This window comes from Camelus bactrianus, chromosome 14 (genome assembly GCF_048773025.1).
Source record: "Camelus bactrianus isolate YW-2024 breed Bactrian camel chromosome 14, ASM4877302v1, whole genome shotgun sequence".
In the NCBI taxonomy this organism is placed as follows: domain Eukaryota; kingdom Metazoa; phylum Chordata; class Mammalia; order Artiodactyla; family Camelidae; genus Camelus; species Camelus bactrianus.
This window is the reverse complement of record NC_133552.1, coordinates 14110837-14134762: the sequence shown is the minus strand read 5'-3', so window position 1 is coordinate 14134762 and position 23926 is coordinate 14110837. Positions and strand designations below refer to the sequence as shown.

At 39.7% G+C, this 23926-nt stretch overlaps 1 protein-coding gene across 9 annotated transcripts in view; it reads left to right on the top strand.

Annotated features, from left to right (window-relative positions):
- Positions 1 to 15737, top strand: part of RNASEH2B (ribonuclease H2 subunit B) — a 74055-nt gene extending 58318 nt beyond the window's left edge. For 7 of the 9 annotated variants that reach the window (XM_074378134.1, XM_074378133.1, XM_074378129.1 and 4 more), the window contains 2 exons: positions 2181 to 2261; positions 4762 to 5193. In XM_074378134.1, coding sequence (XP_074234235.1) covers positions 2181 to 2261; positions 4762 to 4878 — 198 coding nt within the window. In that variant the 3' untranslated portion in view covers positions 4879 to 5193. Of the gene's footprint in view, positions 1 to 2180; positions 2262 to 4761; positions 5194 to 13275; positions 13402 to 15085 lie in introns of those variants that run through there. The other 2 variants (XM_074378128.1, XM_074378130.1) reach the window with 2 other exon arrangements.
- Positions 15738 to 23926: the final 8189 nt, after the last annotated feature.

Here is a 23926-nt window from a genome sequence, read left to right as displayed (position 1 = left end):
ATCTCCTTGAGTGAGCTAGATCCTATAATTAATCACCAGGAATATTCTGTGTATATCTAAAACTCATTTTGCCAAGTCTAATTGTCAAGGGCACAGAGGTGCACAGAGCATCATTTTTGCAGCACAGAGAATCCACTGAGCAAGGATGACCAGACTTTATTCTCTGTGCTCGAAATGAGCAGTGCAATTTGTGTGTAATCTTTATCTGTCAGTGGAAAACCTCTCTTCTTCCAGATGTTCTCAGACTGCTACCCACAACTCCTCTGCACCGTGGGCTGCGGCTTGCGTTTGTCTCCCAGATACAGAGAATAGAGAGGCCAGTCATAAACCACACCTGTCGGCAAACAGTAGCATCCCTCAGTCCAGGCCTGCTTGCAGACCAATGAGCGCTGCTCAGACACAGGGAGGTAAACACATGTTCCACTTGTCAGTGTTCCAGTAAAACTTCATTTAGGAAAACAGACGTCTGGCTGGACTTGGCCCATGGGCAGTACTTTGCCAAGCGCAGATTTAGATCTCAGCATCTCATTTCTCCTACATCTCAGCTTCAACTCCTGAATTATTTCAGTTGCTCTCTGAGGTTTCCTGCTCCACTGCGTCTTCCTGGGGCTCCGGCGTGCGCCTTACAGACTCCACTGGATGGTGTACCATAGTTCAACCCAGTGTAGAACAACCTCTTCTGCTAGTTTTCCTGTCTGTGTCCAGCATTTGGTTGAATTTTACAGTAATAAAGTTGATTGTTTGCAGGAAGTGACGTTCCAGTGCTGTCAGGTATCTTTGCATCTGTGTTGTAATCCGTAGCACGGAGCCCATCTTCCGTAACACGTGTTGCATTATTTTCTTGCTCTCATGTTTGCCTACGTTGAAGCGCGGCTTCCAGTCCTCACCCACTTCCATCTTTTGAGTTTATCACCATCAGCTAGTGGAGCAGAATGCAGTCAGTGGATGTGGGGATGTTCCTGCGTTCCTTCTTTGCGAATCATTTGTAAGAATAAGACCAATCTCAGCATTAATGTCAGTGTGCTCTGGGGTCTGCCCTTCTTTTTCCAGAACTTACCCATTTAGTCAGACCTTTTGTTACTCCCTTTCTGAGCCACTTTTCTATTTCTTCTTGAAACATCCCCCAAAATCCATAGTAAGTCACTCTTTTAAATAATAAATACTTAAGTAATGTAACAATTATGTTTTTTTCCCAACATATTCAACAGCATGCTGGGAATAACGTAAAAACTAGTTAAGTGCAGAGGCTCCCACAGTTTTTTTCTTTTTCATAAGCACCTGTAACTAGTGTCTTGTTTAATAGTGAACCATCCAAACACTCCAACAAGTCAGTCATCATCGTAGTGAACATTTTTTATTTATAAGGAAGTGCCTTCTGTCATAAGCTCTTGCTGTGAACATTTTTTATTTGACTCATCAGTGAGGGGTGAATATATTCATAGCTTTCCTCATGGTTACCTGTGAGCTCTGCTCTCCTGGTTGAAGGTACTTTTCTAGTAAAAATATGCATCACCTAATACCCCTTGCTGTCTTAATTTAAGTAGAAACATGTATTCTGAAGAAAGTTGCTTGCATATAAGCAGTTTGTCTGGTAATAGCTCATACATGATAAACTAGTATTTTTCTTTCTCTGTTTCCTAGGGCAGGTCCATGTTGGGCCTTGTCAACCCAGTGTCTCCACAAAGGGCTTGAAAATCTGTAAAAATCCAAGTTGTGATCCCTGTGTGGGCAATTCTCCACATTAAATATCAAAACTTATCTGCCCTTCTCTGGGCCTTTTACATAATAAATGTGTCACAGTTCCTAGTGTAATGTGCACATGAAGGCCATGGTCTAGCTCTTGACAAGATTCTCACATTCATTGATTGGTGCAAAATGCTCACATGAAAAGGTGAAAGCATGAGGTGAAGGTTGGCTTAGGTGCATTGGGGCCGATGGAAGGAGCACTTGTACAAAAGCTGCAGTCTCACCCCAAGTCCTCTGCTAGGATGGAAGGGACATCTGGGTTTATTCTTAGATAATTGGCAAAAAATTAAGGGGTTGTAAAAAGTAAGCCCTTTGCAGGATCTGCTGCTCCATTTGGCTTCGATATGGGTCCAGGTTGCATATGTTGTTTTTTAACGGATTGATGTAAGTGTCAAGGTGGCGTTTGACACCACTTCACTGCTCTAACGTTGCAGAGATTAAAGTTATCACATGAGCCTGTAGAAGCAAAAGAAGATTACACTAAGTTTAACACTAAAGATTTGAAGACTGTAAAGGTACGTGTGTCCGAGTGCAGCCGCACACTCTCGATTTCCACAGCTGATGCTGTGTGCAGACATCCAGGAACGACTGCATGCTTGATTGCGATTTTGTCATTTAACCATGAAGAATTATTAACTTGTGTTTCTGTGACTTAAGAATTTTAATTCAAAATTGTGAATGACAATAAAAATGTCAAGCAACGAAGACTTTTTACAAGTAAAGAAGGGCAGTATTCCTACTAGCAGGGGTGTGCCTAAACTTTGCCACGTATTCAGAGTGATGGGGTGGGGCAGAGGGAGGGGCTCCAAAGATCATTTTTTTGTCAACTCTACTGCTTAGTAGCTTCCCAGAAATTATTATGATAGGGACAAAAATTATTAATAACCCCATAATTCAGTAAGCACCCCAGCAAATATTTTTGTAACATTTCTTACTAAGCTTTATCTTCTACATCATTATAAGTACATGCATAGCTTTTAAAAAATTGGCATATATATAGTTTCGGGTTCTGCCCTTTTTATTTAGCACTATATTGTGAAAATGTTCATGTTGTTAATCTTTTTTGAAAAATTATGAATGGTTTCATGGTATTCAGTCATTAGTGTTATTTCATGATATGGAATATAATCTATTTAATCATTCCCCTGTTTTGGACACATAGGTTAATTCTGCCTTTTTTATTTTTTGTTTTAATGCAGTGATAAACATTCTTAGTTATAGTCTGCATCTCTGATTATTTCATTAGACACAATTTAAAACTCAGGGCAAACGCTTTGAAAACAAGAGCCCTTTTCATGATTACTGAGATACATGTGTATATCTGAAATGCTTTCCAAAAATGTAGCAGAAATTTATACTTCCAACCATTATTGCTGATAAGTATTCATCTCACATTTTGGGGAAGGCGTAATTAGGTTTATTTATTTTCAGAGGAGGTACTGGGGGCTGAACCTGGGACCTCGTGCATGCTAAGCTTGCACTCCACTGCTGGAGCTATACCCTCCCCTGAGTCTCACATTCTTGACAACACTGAGTATTATTTTCACTCTTAAAAATTTTGCCTCTCTAACGAGGCTACATTTCTTTAGCTAGAAAGGTTGGTGGTTCTTTCAAATGCTTATTACCCATCTGCATTTTTGTGAAGTGTCAGTTCATGCCCCACGCCTGTTTCTGTATTGGGATAGTAATATTTTTCTTGTTCATTTGTAACAGCTCATTCTAAATTAAGACTGTTAACACTTTTCATGATATATAGGGCACAGATAATTTAGTTATTTGGTAGGTTTAGTGTTTTTATTTGACTTTTTAACTATTTTAAGGTTTTCTGAGGATTAAATATAGAAATTGTTTTTCTCTATGATTTTCTTATTATTTTTATGCTTAGAAAAACCTTGCCTGTCCCAAGATAGGTTAACTTCCACCTAGATTTTAATACTTGCTCCCCTTAGAGTTAATGTTTTTAAAGAACTGTTTTCTTTAACCTACATGTCATTTATCTGGGCATGGAAATCTCTTGGCTTTCTGTAGGCAGGGACATTTCTGAGTTTCTCTGTGAGGAATACTGTCCCCTCTTCTACGTGCCGCTTCCCATTGTATCTGCTTGAGCGCAGCACAGTGAGACGAGAGTTTGGACCAGGATGCCAGTTAAATGCAGGGGATAGAGGATGACTTGTCTCAAGACTGTCACTTTTCTCCATCGCCAAAAAATAAGCCTGCTAAATTATGTGACAGAATGTAAAAAGCAGGTTTTTAGGGATCATATGCTGACTGTGCCCTTAAAAGGTACTTTGGCAATGACTTTGACTCACAGTTCCTGGGGAGAAAGATGATTTTTTTCCTTACTGATTCCCATCATTTATGCTTGAACACGTAGAGATGCACTGAAGTAAAATCTGCTGCTATTTACCTTCTGCCAGTGCTAGCAAAACAAAACAAAAACAGTAACCAGGAAGAGAGAGAATTTTAAAAGGCAGAGTAACTTGGAGTCAGCTTTTTGGAAAGTATTTTTTTGTTGGAGGAAAAGTGGAGCAGCTCTCCTGCTGGTCCTGGATGCTTCAAGGTACAGGTTATCTTTTGCATATAATAGCCTTGTCCTTGGTTTCCCATAGAGCCTATGAATAAAATCAGACGGTAGATTGTTGTGAATTATTCATTGTGTGGCGATACAAGGCTGTAATTCCTCCCTCTGACAAATGCTGCCTCTGTCAGTTCCATTGTTTGTGTTACTGTCCTCAGTGCACCCTCCAGAATTATTTCCCCTAAAGTAAACCATCGGTTGTGACATTCCACTCCTTTAGAAGGCGGCAGTTTTGTCTCCTGTCTCTTTTAACATATTTTGTCTCTTAGGTCTGAATTCTGAATAGAAATCAGAACTTTTAAAAATAATCACTCTTTAAGAAGCAAGTGCTTACCTCCACTAATGAACCTTGAGGCATGCAATGGTCTTGCTTGATTTGCATGTGTGATTTATAAATGTTACATTCGTAACAATTTTTCTCTCATTTTCATTAACAGAAAAATAGCAAAATGACTGCAGCTCAGAAGGCTTTGGCTAAAGTTGACAAGAGTGGAATGAAAAGTATTGATTCCTTTTTTGGTGCAAAACATGTTAAAAAAATTGGAAAGATTTGAAACTTTGAATATGAAATCTAGCAAAAATATTTGCCTTCTACATGTTTTATTTTCATCCTTCCTCCATGCCACTGTACTCCCTCACCTTTAATTACCACCTTTGGAAAAAAAGTAGAGGTGAGGGGCAATTTTCAGATTCACTTAAACATTTCTTTGAACTTGATTTTTGTGTTCCTGAACAAAATATGGGAAAGTAATTTTGTAACTTCATGGCTTGTGGCCTTTGGAGTTTTGTTTGACATCATGAAAAGTAATCAAGTGGATAGAATTAATCTCTAGCATCACATTTCCTCAATAAACTGACATGTGACAATATCTGAGTGTATGCCTGTTATTTAATGCAACTTTGCACACGGTAGCTGTAGCAATGCGGTTTTCAGTAATTCTGAGAGAAGTCAGATAACACAACTATCTACTTTTTAAAAGCCTTTAGTTTTTGATAAATCTTTTAATTAATGTATTTTCTGTTTTATGAATACATGTTCTTTGTACAAAATAGAGAAAAGTATAAAACAAAAATTATAATCTCCTAGCTTTTCCTTACCCAGAGATAATATAGTGTATTTTCTTTTATAATGATTTTTAAAGGAATTATAATAGTAATTTTATAAACTTTTTCTTGATGTCATTTTGTGATCATTTTCCCAGGCTACTAAAGTATTCTTCATAAATATGATTTTTTTAATAACAGTAATTTAAAATTTTTTGAATGCTTGATTATTTAATGACCATGACCCTATTTTGGACATTTATATTATTTTCAAATATTTGCTGTTGGAAGAATTAGATTATATGTAAATATTCACATCTTTTATAATTTCCTTAGAATGGATTTTTAGATGTGGGCTTACTGATTCATAACTAAGTTTTCCAAATACGTACTTCTGGGAATGTATTTCACCGAGAGGTTATAGGAACATACTGTCTAACAAATGATGGTATGAGTTCTTATCTTATTCAGTGCCATCTTGTTAGCTTTGACTGTTATCTTTGAAAATAAGTGGAAAAAAGGCACTTTATTGTGGTTTTAATTCACATTTTCCTGATAATTAATGTCAACTGAAAAAAAAAATCTAACCTAAATCTTGAGAATTCTGCTTTGTTCAGGGAACTTAATGAGGAGTATAGCTGGGAGACAGTTGCCTCTCAGATGGCTTTGAGGAACTGTTCTAAAGAAGTAAGGGAGGAGCCAGGATATACAGGAATTTTTCCCAGGGCGGGGGGGAATATATATATATAGTCAAACATCAAAAGATTACTGCTAATCACACACAGAAAACATCAGACATTTCAAGTTAATGATTTTAGTGCTTTTCTGTGTATGGTAAGATGCAAGAGTCTGGGCTCATTGAAATTACTCATTTGATATGCACCTTAAAAATCTAGGACCAGTATCCTGTATTTTTCCATCCTGAATCCCCTCAGGGCACACCTTAGGGGGCAGCTGATGGCTCGATAGTGGGTAACATTTATCATGTACTGAAATGCAGGTGACGTTTTTTTGTCCACAGTAATAATATTGTTTGTTTTTTTCACAATTTACCTACCACTTACCATTTTATAGAGAATTATTTGTTTATGTCCTCTATTAAATTATTGGAGTGTCAGTATATTTCTCATTTATTCTAAAAGTATTCTGTAACTTAAGGACATTATTTTTTTGTCCACCATGTTTATTGTAAATTTTTTTTTAGTTTGTAATTTGTCTTTAATTTTGTATATTTTTCTGTCATGGACATATTTTAGTTTTTACGTAGACATACACAGGAACTTCTCCTTTACATAGATGTTATACTTAGAAAGTTGTTTCCCTTTATAGGAAAGGTTAACTAGTCACTTATGTTCTTGTATTTTTTTTAAGTGAAGTATAGTTGATTTACAATATTATGTTAGTTTCTGGTGTACAGCATAGTGATTCAGTTATACATATATATTCTTTTTCATATTCTTTCTCTTTATAGGTTATTACAAGTTATTGAATACAGTTCCCTGTGCTATACAGTGGGACCTTGTTTATCTATTTTAAATATAGTACTTTGTATCTGCTAATCCCAAACTCCCAATTTATCCCTCCATTCCCCTTTGGTAACCATCAGTTTGTTTTCTTCTAATTTTTAATAGTTAATTTTTTTGTTTTATATTGAATTACTTTAATCATCTAAAAAATTTCTATTTAAATATGCTGCGGGATAAAGCTCTAATATGATTATTATCTTACTTCTTTATTTTTTCCATTAGATTTGTAGGATTATTTTGCCAGATTTTAAGAGTAAATTCTAATGGGATTTTTATTGAGATTTTTGTTATACCCATGAATTATTTTGAGAAAAACACATCTTTACAAAATTCAGTGTTCTTATTCATTAATATAATATTTCTCTACATTTCCTAAAATCTTAAACATATCTTTTGCCAGCATTTGGTTCTTCACCTTCATGTAGATTCTAGATACCTCTTTTAGGAGTATCTCTAGGTATTTTTGTTGCTATTAAAGAAATCTTTTGTTTCAGTTATATCTTCTAACTGGCTATTTTGTGGTAAGTTTTTATATTTTCATATATTTGTATCTTAAATAACTAATTTAGTAAACTATTAATTTAATTTTTAATTTTATTCATATTGGATTTTCAACACATAGTAAGGTACATAATCTTACTTTTTAAAAATTTGTGTGCAATTCTTTATGATAGGTGTACCTCTTTTAGATCATATCTTATGAGTGAGACTATCTAGAACAGTATTGAAGAGTATATGTGATAGTAGTTATCTTTGTCTAATTCGTGATTTTATTAATGTGCGTTACCATTAATTCTGACACTAGCTGTTGTTAATGTGATAAAGAATATCTATCTTTGGTATTTCCTCTTATACTTACTTTCCATAAAGTTTTAATTAGTAATTGGTGTTGGTTGTTATCAGATCTCATTTTGGCACCTCTTGAGATGACTGTGGAGTTTTTATCACAGTTAAACTCTGCCTGAGTCCGTACACTAAACCCCACCTGGCTGTAGGTAAAGGAGAGCATAGTGGATGCTCCATCTCTGGTTTAACTATTGTCAAATCTAGTTCTCAGATAGGTTTTCTAGGCTTTTATTTAGAATTTTTGCATCTGTATTCAAAAGCAATATTGCTATTAGGTTTTAGTGTTAGAATTATGCTAGCTTTCAACCTTTCCCAATGTTCTGGAAGGAATAATTTTGCATAATAATACTCTATTTCTGGAAAATTTTAGAGAACATCAGTGGTAAAACTGTCCAGCACTGAGCCTTCTTTTATTGTCTTCTTTATTCTGGAAGAATTACTCACCTGTTTCTTGTCTTACTTGACACTTTTGAAGAGTGCAGACTGGTTATTTAGTAGAATGTTCCTCACTTTGAGTTTGCCTAATGTTTCCTCTTGATTTGATCCAAGTTTTAGCGTTTAGGCACCCACAGAAGTAATAATGTGTCTTTCTCAGTGCACCATGTCAGGAGTCACATGATCCAATACCAGGGATGTTCACTTTGATCACTTGATTAAGGTGGTGTCCACCAGGTTTATCCACCGTAGAGTTATTATTTTTCTCTTTATAATTAATAAGTAATTTGTGGGCAAGTACTCTGGGACTTGTAAGTATCCTACTCCTCATCCAACATTCACCCACAGGTTTTAAAATGAAACTACTGATGATTTTTCCAACTCCATCACTTCTTCTGTATTTATTTCTTTCACATTTAGTTGGCTTTTTTCTAGAAGGAAGAGTTTTCCCTTCTCTACTTATTTATTTATTTATGAGCTTATATCAGTATAGACTTGTAGACTATTTTATCCAGTGAGTAAATTACATTATTCTGTTCCTCATATGGTCCCAGAAGGGCCAGTGGGAGTCCCTGCAAGCTGGCTGCTGTTATCTTTTTGGTATGTTTCCATTATTTTTTTTATAATACTTCATTACTTTTTCTACAAGAAGATATTCCAGGCTCTTTGTGTACTTTCCCTGCCAAGCCCTGGAATGAGCCTTTTCCCCCCAAGAGGCCAGGGTTTCTTTTAGAGGAGAATGGCATTTAGAAACCAAGATCCAGGCAAGAGGTGTGATCATTGCTACTAGTGACCTCTGCGCGTGGGTTCCTGTATCAGGCTGAAGAGGTTCTCTTCTCAGTTCACTGTGAGTTTTAATCATGAAAGGGTATTGAATTTTGTCAAATAATTTTTCTTTATCTATTGAGATGACCTCACAGTTTTCCTTTAGTACAGGAATATCTTTTAGTATGTGAAATATAATGATTGATTTTTGAATGTTAAACTTTACATTCCTAGGATAAACCCTGCTTGCTTTTTTTGTATATATAATTGTGTTTTATTTCCTAACATTTTGTTAAGGATTTGTGTATTTCCATTCATGAGGGATATTGGTGTATAGTTTTCCTTATTTGTTGATTTTGTCTAGTTTTGGCGTCCGAGTGAAACTGGCCTTATAAAATGAATTGAGCAAAGTTCACCTGTTTTCTGAAAGAATTTTTGTGAGATTATTTTTTCCTTTTATGTTGGACAGATTCACCAGAATTTTTTCCTTTTATGTTTTATGGGCCTGGAATTTTTTTTTTTCTGGGAAGTTTTTAACCACTAATTCAATTTCTATAATAGATAGAGAGCTAGTCTAATTTTCTCCTTTTTCTTGTGTCAGTTATAGTAATTTATGTCTTTCAAGAAATGCGTCTGTTTGATCTAGTTGTCAGACTTACTGGCGTAAGTTGTTTCTTATATATTAGCCTATTTGTGTCTGCGAATCTATGGTGATATTCCTTCCTTCATACCTGAGTTAGTCATTTGTGTCCCTTTTTTGTTGTTTTGGTTATTTTCATCAAATTTAGAACATTTCTGGTCAGTAGTTATTTAAATATTTTTCTGTTCTCTCCCCCCCCCCCCCCCGTCCCATCCCTTTGACTTCCAGGACTCCAATTACATGTATGCTAAACCACTTGATGTCCCACGGGCCCTTTTAACTGAGTTTCTATTCTTCTTCTTTATTTTCAATTTTATTTTGTCTTGTATTTTCTTCTTATATTTTCAATTGCACTTTGTCTTTTATCTCAGTTAGTGAATTTTTATTTCATATGTTGGAATTTTCAGGTCTAGATGTTCCATTCAGTTGTTTTTTATATCTTCCCATTTCTCTCATCATTTGTGTTTTTCTTTAAATAGTTCATTATAGTTACAATAGCTGCTTAAATGTTCCTATCTGCTAATTCCAACATCTCTGACATTTCTGTGCCTATTTCTTTTCTTTTGTCTTTACTGTTTTGTTTTGAATTAGACTTAGGGGAAAGATGCAAAAACAGTAGAGTGTTTACATATACCCTTCACCCAGTTTCCTCTAACCTTAACACCTTACAAAACCAGTACAATTATCAAAACCAGGACATTTACAGTAATACAGTACTATTAACTAATCTACTCCCTTATTTGAGTTTCACCTATTTTTACACTATTGTTTTTCTATTCCAGTATCCAGTCCATCCTTCCACATTGCATTTAGTTGGCATATCACCTCTGCTTTTTTCTAATGTGTATCTCAGTCTGTCTTTGTCTTTCAGTGACCTTGATATTTTGGGAGTACTGGTCAATTATTTTGTAAAATATCCCTCAAGTTTTGAGATACCTTGAAATTATGTTAATATCCTGTTTCTTGTGATCATTTCATAATACTTATAACTAATGATCCTAATAACAACAAACACTGTACAGCATCTATGTGTTTGGCACTGTTCTGAGCACTTCACACATAACCACCCATTTAATCCCCACAACAGCTGTAGTTGTAGGGCAGGCTGCCATGGGAGCCAGGATACTGACACTCAACCCAAAGGGCAAAGAAAGGCTTCTTCAACCCCTGAATTATCATCCCTATTGAAGGTAAGCTCCTTAACAGCAGGAACTCTGTACTGTTCAGGTTTGTGTCTTGCACAGTGCTGGGCACAGAGTATGCGATTGGTAGATGTTGAGTACATGACAGGTGGATGGGCTGAATAATCTAACCAGTGTCCTCACTAGTTGAGACGTGAGGTAATCAATTGATCAATCAATTAATCAGTCTGTACTGGACAGCTCAGACAAGTGTTCCGCAGTGCAGTACTTGGGGTCCTTGACACCTTATGGCTGAACTTTGAAATTCAAGGTTCATTCTGAGCGGGTTTTCTCTGGTGCTCTTGAATCTGAATTCCATGGACACATTCATAAAGTCCTTGTAGAGGTTTAATAGAAATAAATAGATATAATATTTAATCTATAGATAAAAGGCTGTGAGTTTTCTTGTCAGTTGATTAAACTGTACTTACTGTAGTCATTTTGTGTCACAACATTTGAAGTTAGAATACATTGTTTACATCTGTGCTAATGTTAATAAGTTGCTTTTATATGGCATTTAGAGATTATTTATATCAAACCTGCAACCTAAATTATTGAAGTTTGAAAACATATGTGATGTTTATAAACTTCTTGTCTTCCCACAAGCTTTTATTTTTTTTCCAGTTTTACTGAGGTATAATTGGCTAATAACAAATTTCAAGTATATAGTACAGTATTATTAACTGTAATCACCATGCTATACGTTAGATCCCAGGAGCTTTAAGTAGGAGCAACATCATGACTTAGCCAGAGATTAAATGGAAATTTGGGAAATCATCAATTTTGTTTTCTTCCACATTTGACTTGACTTTTGATGTCAAAATGAAGATTCTAATCTTCTTCGCAATGTGCAGCGTTAACTAGGAGTTGGATAGTAATTGAAGAATGAAACACTAAAGGTGTTACGCATGCCAAGTGCTGTTTTGGGGAATAGTATTAGGAACAAATCAGTGTGGGCTTATTTAATACACACGTATACATAAATAGACACACATATACACACACACCTATATACAAAATAGACACATGCACATATACACATAAGCACCCACAAACGTATATACATATACACACACTTACGCATATATGTCCTATCCTTCTTTCAAATTCTTTAAAGAATTTCAAACAAGAGACTTTTAAGACTTTATTACAGCAAACCTTGGGCTCCTTTACCTTACTCAAATCCTGTGGCCCTTTGCTTCTCTTACTCACATCATTTATCTTTTTGATTAATGTACTGAGTTTGGGGAAAGCTTCGAAAAATTTCTGCAAACTCTAAAACCACTTGTGTACACACACAAGAGCCTCCATAGTTTTCATCAAACCACACGTTTTTCTGAACCTGATCTCAGATTCCCAGTGTTCTTTCCTTTATTGTGTCTGGTTTGTCTTCCATTTAAACTTTCCTCGTACTCTGGCTCCCCGGCTCTTCCATCTTCCAGGTTTGTGCTTCTCTGGTTCTGACTCCCAGGGAGATTCCCCTCCAGCAGGTTTAACGTGGGTGTCAAGGGGAACCGCCGTCCCTTAGTTCAGGTCTGTTTTGAACGTGCCGCCGACCGTTCCCGGGATCCTGTTTCTCTTACTTGGGGCCTTAGCCAGACACAAAGGCAGTTTGGAAGTGAGAAGCTAAAATGTACCCATTTACTACCTAAATGTACAGTGTTTATACTACATGCAAACTTACGACGATAACAGTAAACAGATACATAGTCTTTAAAAATGTAAATGAAGAGAAAAATGGGCAACCATGTTTCCAAGTAAACTAAAAAGTTTATTTTTAAAACTGACACAAATGAACTTACATACAAAACAGGAACAGACTCACAGACATAGAAAACAAACTTACAGTTACCAAAGGGGAAAGGGTAGGGGAGGGATAAATTAGGAGTTTGGGATCAACAGATACAAACTACTATATGCAAAATAGATAAACAACAAGGTCCTACAATATAGCACAGGGAACTATATACAATGGCTTGTAGTAAACTGTAATGAAAAATCCGAAAAAGAATACATGTATGTATAACTGAATCACTGTGCTGTCCACCAGAAGCTAACACAACATTGTAAATCAACTATAATTCAATTTTTAAAAATTTTTTTTAAGTTTACCTTTGAAAAAAGTAAAATAATTGGTCTAAAAAGACCAATTAATTTAAAGGAGCTGGATGTATCCTTGGCTGCAGTCCCAGTCTTGCTTTAACTGACCCATGGACAAACCACCAGCATGGCTGGCCACAGTTGTGAGATGAGACTAGATCGTCGAGACATTTGATGTCCTTCCGTCCCTGCAGTTGCTGTGCTCAAGGAGCCTCATCTCCTTCACACTCGTGAGGCACATTCATTCCCTTTCCCCAGAGGCCGAACTTTGACTTTTGTTACGCACTAGGAAGTCATCCCTTCACCAGATTGGGAAGACAACGTCTTCGCATAGGTTCAGATTGACTTTCTCTGTTCTCAAAGTTGATCTAACTTGACCAGCTGCCTTATGTCACTTTTTTTTTTCCCAAACAGCCTTTCTCTGGGACTAATTTAAAATCTCGAACATCTCCAGAGTTAGCTGCATTATACAGTCAAACCTCTTGGTGGAAGACAAGGAGCTCAGGGTCGTGGAAGACAAGGAGCTCAGGATCTAGGAAGGCAAGTGACAGGCTGTTTTCTTAGTGTCCTTGGAAGGTGTCCACAGGCTTTGACCTTGTCTGAATAAGGAAGAAATTATTAGATTCATACACTTTTTTATACACAGATTTTATACACTCCTCCAGTTTATACACTCCTCAGGGTCATTAGATTGATGAAAAGTGCCTCATGTTTAATAGCACATTTCAGTTTTTACAGCAATCCCATGTCCGTAGTTAATCTTTACAACAACCCTCTAAGGTGGACCAGAAGGGGGTGTATCCCTGTTTTAAAGACGGTCAAAGTCAGGTCGCCCAGACTGTAAGTGGCCCAGCCCCAGGCTGCCCTTCCACCCTCAAGACCGGCCCTCTCTCCTTTTTGCCTCCCCGAGGTTCTTATCCTCATCACCATGTGTATATCTTCTGGAGTCTGTTTTAATTGTGAATGTTATCTTAAGAAAGGAAAAATCAGATTTATTCTGCTTAGTCTTCTTGCTCTATTCGTAATGAATTCTGCAGGTCAATTTATCTCACTCAGCCGTGAGGCACAGCTTCTACTCAGCTGGTGCATTTGCATGTCAAGTCTTTCATTCAGCTGTCAGCTTTTTCGCATCTACTGTACTTTCGTTAATAAATGTTATTTTGATGGTCTCACACTAATCAAGCCCATTTGAGATGGGGAGGGGGTGGAGGGAAGCACCAAATGTGATTTAGAGAAGAATCAGCTTCGTGGACGTTAAAAGAATGATTACCTTACCCATGTGTTTCAATCAGAACGTGTAAAATTAAAGTTAGTCAAGTTATTAGTTCTTTCAAAAGAAAAAAGGCAGCAAAGGATAAGTTTAGATTCATTTATTCTTTCAAGAACATACACTGAGCACCTGCTATGTGCCAAATGTTGATCTGGGCACTAGAAAAGCAGGTGTCTGGGTGGCAAACAAAAATACCTGCCCTCCAGAAGTTTCTGCTCTAGGGGGCAGATAGGCTGGGCTGTCAGGTATTGCCAGGGGCTATGGATAAAGCCAAGCAGGACCTGGACAGGGTCCCGGGTGGTCGGGGAAGGTCTAACCTCTGTCACAGCTTACCCACGTTAGGGCAGAGAAGTCTGATTTCCATCAACATCTCTTTCGATAACTTATAGCTCCAGAATAAATTATGTTTGACTTTGTACTCAGTAAGAAACCAGCTTTTAGTAATTAAACTTGTTCAGTGGCATTCTTCAGGATATTAAGGACTACTATCACCAGCAAGTCTATCTTTATCTCTTTTTTTACACAATGGATCTACACAAGGAAACCAAAACAAAAAGTGGTTTAAGAATTATTCATCTTAGAAACTTTTCTGTGTGTTTCATGCATTTCCTTTTTTTTTTTATTTTCCTAGAATGAGGGTGTTTATTCCATAAGTTTGGGCAACCTTAGCATTATTTTGTAGTTCAGTCCTTGGAACACTGGAAGAAGAATATGTATCTCCCCCAACACACACACTCTCTCCAGGAGTATTAGCCCTAGAATGAGGTCGCCCCGACAGAAACCCCTTCCTTTGCCTGAGGTCTTCTCTTAGAAGCAGAAGTGCACAGCTGCTGATCTCAGGACTAAACCAGCCAGCCTTGCTTTTCTGTTCTAGAAGCTGCAGGTGGTCCTTGGAATTTCAGGTAACTGCTTCTCTACATCAGGACAAAACACCTGTTTTCCTTTTCTCTCTAGGTGGCAGCACAAAGACAGAAAAGGGACAAGTGACAGCAGGTCCACACAAGGCTTGGCTGCTCCTCATGTAATTTAAGACACTCCCAAAGGGCTACAACTTTTTCTTCTGCACTTTCTAGAAAAATCACGAAGTGCCAAAAGATGTATTTCAAAGGACTAACCATAAAAGCTGTGTTTGTTTGACCAGTACCCCTGGTCTGTTCAGCAGCCACAGTTTCCCCTGGAGGTGCCACTGTCCTGGAGCTAGAAAGCACCCCAAGTGCGAGCTGCCCTGAGGAATTCAAGCCACATCACCCCTGCCGACCGACTGTAAAGGTGTGGATTCTTACAGTCTAGTGCTTCAGATTTCCAAAAGTTGGGAGGAGAAGGCTCATTGTGGAATTTGGGTTATTTCTTAAGCCTGACCACGGTGGCTGGATGTGCTTGCCTGGGACTGGTAGTGTGGTGACTGTAAGTACACCATTCCACACCAGGAGCTTTTCTACTCTTACTTAAAAAAAAAAAAAAAAAAAAAAAAAAAAAAAAAAGCCTGACCTTTCTTTACTCCTTATCAGTTTGGCAGCTTCTAGTTCATAACAATACCTGAACATGTGCATTTTATGATCTGCTGGAGTTGTAACCATTGCTTCATTTTTAAAAGCTTTGTCCAATATGTGTGTTATTATTATTTTTTAGAGTGGAGGCATTAGATATAGGGGGGAAGTTAGAAGTAGATGCCAAAAAGTAATTTAGTGGGAATTCTGGTGCATAGTGACTCTGTTTTAGGGGCAGTGGGAGGTTTTGTGCACATATATCCAGGCATCTGGGCTGTCTCGTCAGCTTGACCTGCAAGAGGATGAGGGGGGACGCTCAGGTCACCTTCCTGCATTCAAGACAGGACCCCAGACCTCTTCTTCGGGAAACTATTATGTTTCTGATTCTCTGACTCCATCAGGTAAGTAGGTTCTGCAAAGTACACTGTAATGTTGTTACATAGCTCCTTTCACACCTAGAAACTTTTGTTAACATTCCCGCGCACCTGTGGTTGATCGTCTTGGGTAGTTGTAGTGAGTCCTCGTCCCCAAAAACCCAATTCTAGGAAGTCAGTTAAGGAATTCGGGATGTATTACAGGTTTACAGACAAATTACCTGTTTCAAATCTAGGCCATATGAGTAAGAACCAAGACCCTGGGAGAGTTCAGCACACAGTTGTGGAGTTAAAATCCAGCTTTTTCTGCCCATTCCTTGCATAATCCCAAACACTGTCCTTGGAGGTCAGTACACGTATATTTTGGCCCAAAGCAACTGCCAACCCTGGAGTTTCCTGTGGAGGATGTTGTGTGTCCTTGAGCAAATCAGTTCTCCTTTCAGGACCACATCTCAAGGCAGGAGAGCCACTAGGGTGATGGCTGTCCCCTCCCTCCCCTACTGCAGGGGGACCGCCCCCTCGGGAACTTCTGTGTGGGCTCTGTGCTCCCACTTGTGGGACGCTCCCCCAGCATGAGAACGACTTGTTGGGATGGTCCTGTGCCTTCTCCTGGCTCCACTTATCAGCTATGTTCCCAGCCCTCTGCTCCACCCCTGCCTACCCCGTCAACACACACACACACACACATATGCATTGCTTGGAATTTAATCCACCCCTTGGTGGCCACAGCCACTGGATACTGATGACACCTAAGTTGTCACTAGTAGCCCACTCTCACCAGTACCCAACCTTGTAGTCCACCAGCCTCTGAATTGGGAAGAGCTACTAACATTTTAAATGCGACACACCTAAAATTACAAAAATTCATTATTTCAGAGGGGAAGGTATAGCTCAGTGGTAAAGCGTGTGCTTAGCACGCACAAGGTCCTGGGTTCGATCCCCAGCACCTCCGTTAGTAAATAAGTAAATAAACCTATTTAAACCACCCCAAAAAAGTATTATTCTTTTTCTTCTCACAAGTAATTCATGATGCTTCCTCCAAAAGTTAAAAAGACAGAGAAAGCAAAAGCAGTCCCCACCCCACAGACTCCTCTAGGTAACTGTATCCTTGGCTCCAAATGAGGTCATTTCCTTTGTTACCTGATTTCCAATATCCAGTTTATCCTTTTTCTAGCTGGCAGCTCCCTAGTCACTTTTCATGCAGTTGACTCATGGTTTTACCTAAGAATCAAACCCTATAGATTCCTCCTTCAGAAATGCTTCCCGGGAGAGAAGTGCTTCCCGGCACCCTCACAGAAGCCCCCTCCTCCCCATGCCCGCTGTCCCCCGTGAGCGCAAGGCCACGTGCCACCTGACTGTCCGCTGTCATGAGGGCAGGCACCACGTGGTCCAGGTCTCCCCGCCCAGAGCTGAGCATGTTCAGTCTGTTCTACACTCAGCGTAAGAGTCACTGATGCACAGATAAAATGAGGTGCTCCTTGCCTATTAAACTGTCCAGGACTTATAGAAACTGTCGTGCTGAGAGCCGGAGCAGGCGCGGGAGATGGGCACCAGGAAGGGTGCAGCTTCGGGGAGGCCAGATTGGAAACAAATGTCAAAAGCTTTCAGTGTTTGCACTCCCTCTTTTCCCCTCTCCCCTCTATCTCCGCCTTGACAATCACAGTTAACAAAGTGCAGGCCCCCACTCAAAGCCAATTTATTCTTATTTTTGGAAGGCTTGGTAAAATGTCTGTTTTCTGGTTTTCTAGCTCACAGCCAATAGGCAGGCACATCAATCAAAAGAAGAAATAACACTTTTTATCTCAACAGCATGGAAGGGCAGCCTCTGGGACAAGCAGGGGGAACCCAAAACCATGAAAATCAGGGTGATTTCAGAGCTGGTCAGGACTAAGAACATCCCCCTAGTACAGCACAGTCATTCCTGAGAATGTTTCCCACAATGATCAGCCGTCTACCCCACCACTCAGCTGTCCCCTCTCCCCCATGCATGCTCCACTTGACGTATAAAATGAAGTTAATGATTTTACTTTGAATATTTGGTAAGCGCTCATGAGCAGTGTTGACGGTGCACGTGTCATTTACTGTCTTGGGGACGCTCCCTCCTCCAGTAAGTGTAAACCCATCCAGTGCCGCCTCTGAACTGCTCTCTGGGGAAGACAGCGGGCTCCGAGGCACATCGCGTTAATTGGCAGGGCTGTGATTTCTCTCCTTCGTAGCGCCGAGCAGGGCTGCTCAGGGAATCCGGGGGCAGTGGGTAATAACTGGGTGAGGAAGGTCATCCCGGTCTTGAAAGTCAGCAGAGGAGTTTGGCTTTGAAGTGGTTGGAAATGTAGATTCTCAAACAGAAGGGAGGAGCCGTGAAAAGGAGGATTCCGTGGAGAACGCGGGCCTGGGCGGAGGGTTGGATTTCTGCAGGTGTGCTCCCAAAGGAGCAAAGAGAATTAACAACGTGTTTCCTGGTTCGGGGAATCCCTTTGGGATGTGATTTCACTTTTTCTCTTGATGCTGTGGCCTAAAGGTGGCAGTGGACGTGCCGAGGTGGTAGGGGACATGCCGCCCCACGGAGAGCGCACGAAGGCTCTGGGGTCGTGGCCTATCCAGAGCCTTGGCTGGCATGGGGCAGGCCTGGGCCGGCAGGAGTGGGGTCAGCAGACCTCACTGACGCAGGTGCTAACACAGGCGTTAGCCTTCAAAGCCCTAGAGTGGGTTTTACATTGTTAACAAGCCGGGCAGAGGTGACTAATCACTGAACGGGCACTAATCACTTGGCAGCTCATTTATCTTCCCCATGAATGCTTTTCAACACAAGCGTTTACATTTCCAAAGAATAAAGACTTGTAAAAAGGCTGGTGGAGTTTATGGTGGCAGGAAACTGGTTCCCAGTTTGCTCTGCTGACAGGTTTATAAGGCCAGGGAAGTTCATACGGTAAAATGAATTTCTAAGCAAATGTATTTTTAGGAAATAAATTGTTCACTTAAAAAAAATACCAAGGTTATTTGCACTGATTTCACTAGTGCACAATGAAAAACTGTCAAAAGGCAGTAACTTATTTTTTTTAATGTGAACAGAAGCACCAGTGTTTTTGTTTGTCTTGTTTTTAAGGAATGATCTGGGTAAAAGACGCCTTGGGCCTTCGAAGAAATCTAATTGGTCTACTTTTTAAATGGATGATTTGCCTAAATAATTTTATTAAAGTGTTTGTTAGTAAATGAATACCACGTTGTTTAGAGTGTAGTGTCCAGAGCTCTAGCCTGGGTGGACAGAATGCAGTTACCTTAACACAGCCTGGATGTGGTCACCGGGGGACTGAGAGCAGAGGGGATGCAGGAATTCGGGTTGCATTCATGATGAGAGACTAAATCAGTTTCTATTAAAAATATTAAAAGGCCTGGTTTGTAAATAACCACCATGGAGATGGGAAGGGAGGCAGTGGCAGGGCGCTGGGACAGGAACTGTTACCCCGGCCCGCACATGTCAGGCAGGACAAGCCTACACGCCTGTGAGAGTTGCTCTGGGAAGAACGTTCAGCTCCAAAACCAGGAAGGCCAGGATTTCAGCCCGGGCTCTGCCACCCAGAGTAAGTTACTAAGCCCTTGTGCCCATTTTCCATGCCTCTAAAATGGAGCTGGTCATAGTACCTGCTCCCAGGAATATTAACACACGTCGAGTTCTGAGCACAGAGCCGGGACTGCAATGACTTCTCTCTGCGAGTTAGTTCTCTGCTTTTCACCTGAGGGCCCCAAACTGCACTCCTATCCAAGGAGCCTCGAGCCTGGATTCCTCCACCAGTGATCTGTTTCTTGGAGTTAAGCCTTGGGTTGTCCACCCTGTCTTAAGGCTTTAGAGAGCCTTTCCCCTCATTGGAAAAATGAGGTCCAGAGAGATAAAATGACTTGCCCAAATGATAAACTGAAAAAAAAAAAAAAAACCCGAATACTTTACATCTGAAACTGTGGGTTATCATCGGCTTAATCCATTTCACCTATAACTTGTCTTCACGCATCAAGGTTGTTTTAATTGTTGCTACAAAAGACCTGCATGTCCTCCAGGAAGCACGGAGCCCAAGCACGATGTTTGCCTGAGTTGTTTTCCAGAAACTTGGCGTCACCTGTGTCTAGTTAAAGCTGAGCCAGTTAAGATTGGATGGACTATACTTCAATAAAAATATATTAAGAAAAAAAAAGACTGCATGGGACCACTGACCCTCCAGCTGGGCAGGCACGAGTGTCCTCTAGGTAACCTTTTGACATCAAAGGGCCGGGAACACCACCCTCAGATCAGGCCAATTGCCTCCTTTTTTGAGCGGGCAGAGGACTGTAGCTTAGTTATGCACAGAACGACAATTAACCCCACCTTTTCCCAGTCACTCTCCCCGAGCTCTGCACGCTCCGCGCGCCCATCCCATAAATACCCACGCCCCTTGCCTTCAGGGACACGATGCTGGGGCCTCTTTGCTTGGCTGCGGCTCGTCGCTGCTAAACCTCAGTGTCTCAGCGTGTTTGGCCTGCTGAGCGTGAGGGCAAGATGATCCTGGTTCAGGAACAGATCCACTCAAGACTTTAAGCTACCTCTATGCTCTGGAAAATGAATTTTTTTTTTAAGACTTTAGAAATTAGCTGCTTCAATCCTTTAGGCTTTTCATGTTGAAACTTGAAATATTAGCACCTAGGTAGTTCTCTGTCCTGAAGATAGTGACAGGTCTGCCTGTCCTCTTTTTTTCTTCTTTGAAGTTGATGAAGAGAAAACCAGAAATGAAAATAAGATTTCCATTTTCAGCAAGACTGGGAGGAAGTTAAAACTGAGAATTGATGGAAGAGGTGGAAGGGCTGCAAACAGCAGGGGAGCTATAGGAGGAAAAAGAGGGGACAGTCGGGAGGGCAGAGATCAGAACGAGTCAGTAAAACGCACCTGTAAGAGGGGCGACAGGGTGAGGGCCAGAATCTAGGTACAAACGGGGCAGCAAGAACTCTCCTGGACCCAGTTTCGCTGTGCAAGGTAGAGGTGATGGGGTTTAAAAAAAAAAAAAAAACACATTTGTAGGGAAGGTCCTATCTACAAGCAGCAGGAAGGAAGAGGTGCTTTTTGAAATACCTCACAGCTGCCTGTCTTTATTGGCTGGGGAGAGGGTACCTGTAACCAGCACAAGACCTGGTTCCTCTCAAAAGTTCCCCCATAAACTCTGCTGCAGCTTCTCTCTGAAGCATCCAGATAGTAATATCTCACGTGTATAGTTCCTGCATCTTTCAGATGCTTAAAACCACCACCAAAGGGAAGAAACTAACTACTTAATGATGGAGAACATGTAGCCCCCAGACCTTCTGGCGCCTAGGGGTTGAGCGTGTTGACCGCCCTGTGACGGCAACATCAATCAGAATTGAGCACAGCTGAGCACATACCCTGAAACCCCCCGCCCCTCCCTTACCTGGCCTTTAAATGTGCTTTGCTGAAACCCTTCGGGGAGTTCGGGGTTGGGGGAGCACCCTGTCCTTGCTCAGCCCTGCATGAAACATTTCTCTGCCCCAAACTCTGACATTTCAGTTTGGCCTCAGCGTGCAGTGGGTACACAAACTTGCCTTTGGTAACAATAACAAGACAATAGTGTGTGAGCTGGGGAGGTCCGGGGTAGAAATGGGAGGAGGAAAAAGAAACTATCAAAGAAGTAAGGATGAACTGAAAGGGAAAAAAGACCCTAAAAGCTTAAGTAAGGCACTTAGAGGGTCAAACTGAGAAAACCAAACAAAATGAAATGGGTACGAGTATAGGAAAGATTACACAGGGCACACGAAGTGAGCATAATACTGATACAAAAGCCTGGTAATAACTATACGATTAAGAAAAACAAACTTTAAAATACTGACACAAAAACACAAAACAAAATCTTACCAAAAAGACTCAAGCAACTCATTAAAAGAATAATGCAATGTGACAAGGTGGCGTTCATTCAGCATGAAGATAGTTCAACATTAGGAAGTCTACTTATGGGACTTCACCATATTAATGATCAAAGAAAAAACACGCATTTATCTCTAGATGCTTAAAAGATGTCCAAAAGTAAAATTCAATTTCCATTATTGATCTAAAAAATTCAGTGAATTAGGAACAGATGTGTACTTCCCTAACCAACCAAATTGAAAGTCAACATGTTCAAGGGAGAAATACCAATAGCATGTTTATTAAAGTCAGAAATAAGATAAAAATCTTAGAAAACTAATTAGATATAAAACTGAAAAGTAAAGTTATCATAATTTGTATACTTGGATAACCTAAGAGGACTATCTGAAAAAGACGAAAATGAGATTTCAGTGAAGTGGCTTAATGCAAAATCTGTATGTAATTTTCAAAAGCTTTCATGCGTTTAAACAGCAATGTGTTAGAAGATGTAATGCAGGACAAGACCTTTTTACACTTAGAGCACAACAAAAAAAAAAGCTGAAGTAGCCAGGAGTAAACCTAAGAAATGTTCAGATCTCTATGAAAAGAATTTAAATTGATTCTGAAAGACACAAAAGCAGTCTTAAAGGCAAAGGTAGACCATATTCTTAGCTAAAAGCAGTGAATTTTATAAAGATGTCAAATCTTCCCAAATTACATGTCCCTGTGTATAATTCCACTTAATATACTACTGAGATAATTTTGTAATTAGTAACTTATATGCATCAGGACAAATTCCAAATAGATCACAGATTAAATGTTAAAAGATATAAGTTATAAACTTTGGGAAACTTAAATAAAATTCTTTATAGCAAAAATCAACATGAGCAAACTCCAGTGACAAGGGGGGGAAATATTTGTGCTTCATATCATAAAGAACTACTTTTTTTAGAAACTGAGAAGTAAAACAACAAGCCAATAGAAAAGCAGGCAAGGAAATACTTTTTAAATGAGTGGAAATAAACCAGACTGTAAATGCATTCATTCTTTGACTCACTAATTCCAGTTCTGGGAACTTACATACCTGCAGCTGTGTAACAAACCATTTAAAATACAATTTTAGAGTTTAGAACAATACAGAGTTTATCCCTCTCTGTTCTGTGGGTTGACTGGGCTCAGCTGGGCGCTGCTCATGGAGTTGCAGTCAGATGGGGGTTGGGCCGGAATCATCTGCCGTCTCCTGTCTTCATTGCCATGTCTGGGGTGCAGGCCAGCAGGACTGGAATAGCTGGGGACCAGTTGTGCGTCTCTCTGCGTAGCTAGCTTGGGCTCCCTCACAGCATGGTGGTCTCAGGGGAATCAGACCTCTCCCCAAGTACTTGGCCCCCCGGGGGGAGCATCCTGAGCGAGAGGATGTAGGAACAGCCAACTTCTTCGTGCCTGACCCACAAACACAGCCTCACTTGCCCTGTATTCTGTTGGCCAAACACGTCACTAAGGTCACCACATCTTCAAGAATCCACCTCTTAACGGAAAGAGGAGCAAAGAATTTGGGGCCATCTTTAACGTGCCACATGATGAAAACGTGTGGTGGTTTGAGGGGGAAAAATGAGGCTACTCTATTCTGACATAGAAAAACTCCAGGTTTTATTGTTAAGTAAAAAAAACGCTGAGTGGAGAACAGTATAAATAGTATCTTTTGAGTAACACGGGAAGGAGTGGGGAATGAACACCTATGTGTGACTTCTATTTTCTTAAAATATAAACAAATCAAAATGTCAATGACAGCAATGGGTGTACAGGTGTAGAGTTCGGAGAAAGATCTCTTAATGTATGCCTCTTAGTATTTAATTTTTAAAGTGAATAGAAAAAATACTCAAACTGTCATACCTGTGCTGGCCTGAGAGGGGCGTTATTTTTCCTTCACTGTCAAACCCAAACTACCATTTAAAATACAACTTAAAATGTTGAAATTGTCTTTGAAGAAGATAGCCAGGGGTGTGCTGGCTCATGAAAGCCAACTGTTATATATTTATGAGTTTTGCAAACCATTTGTTAAACC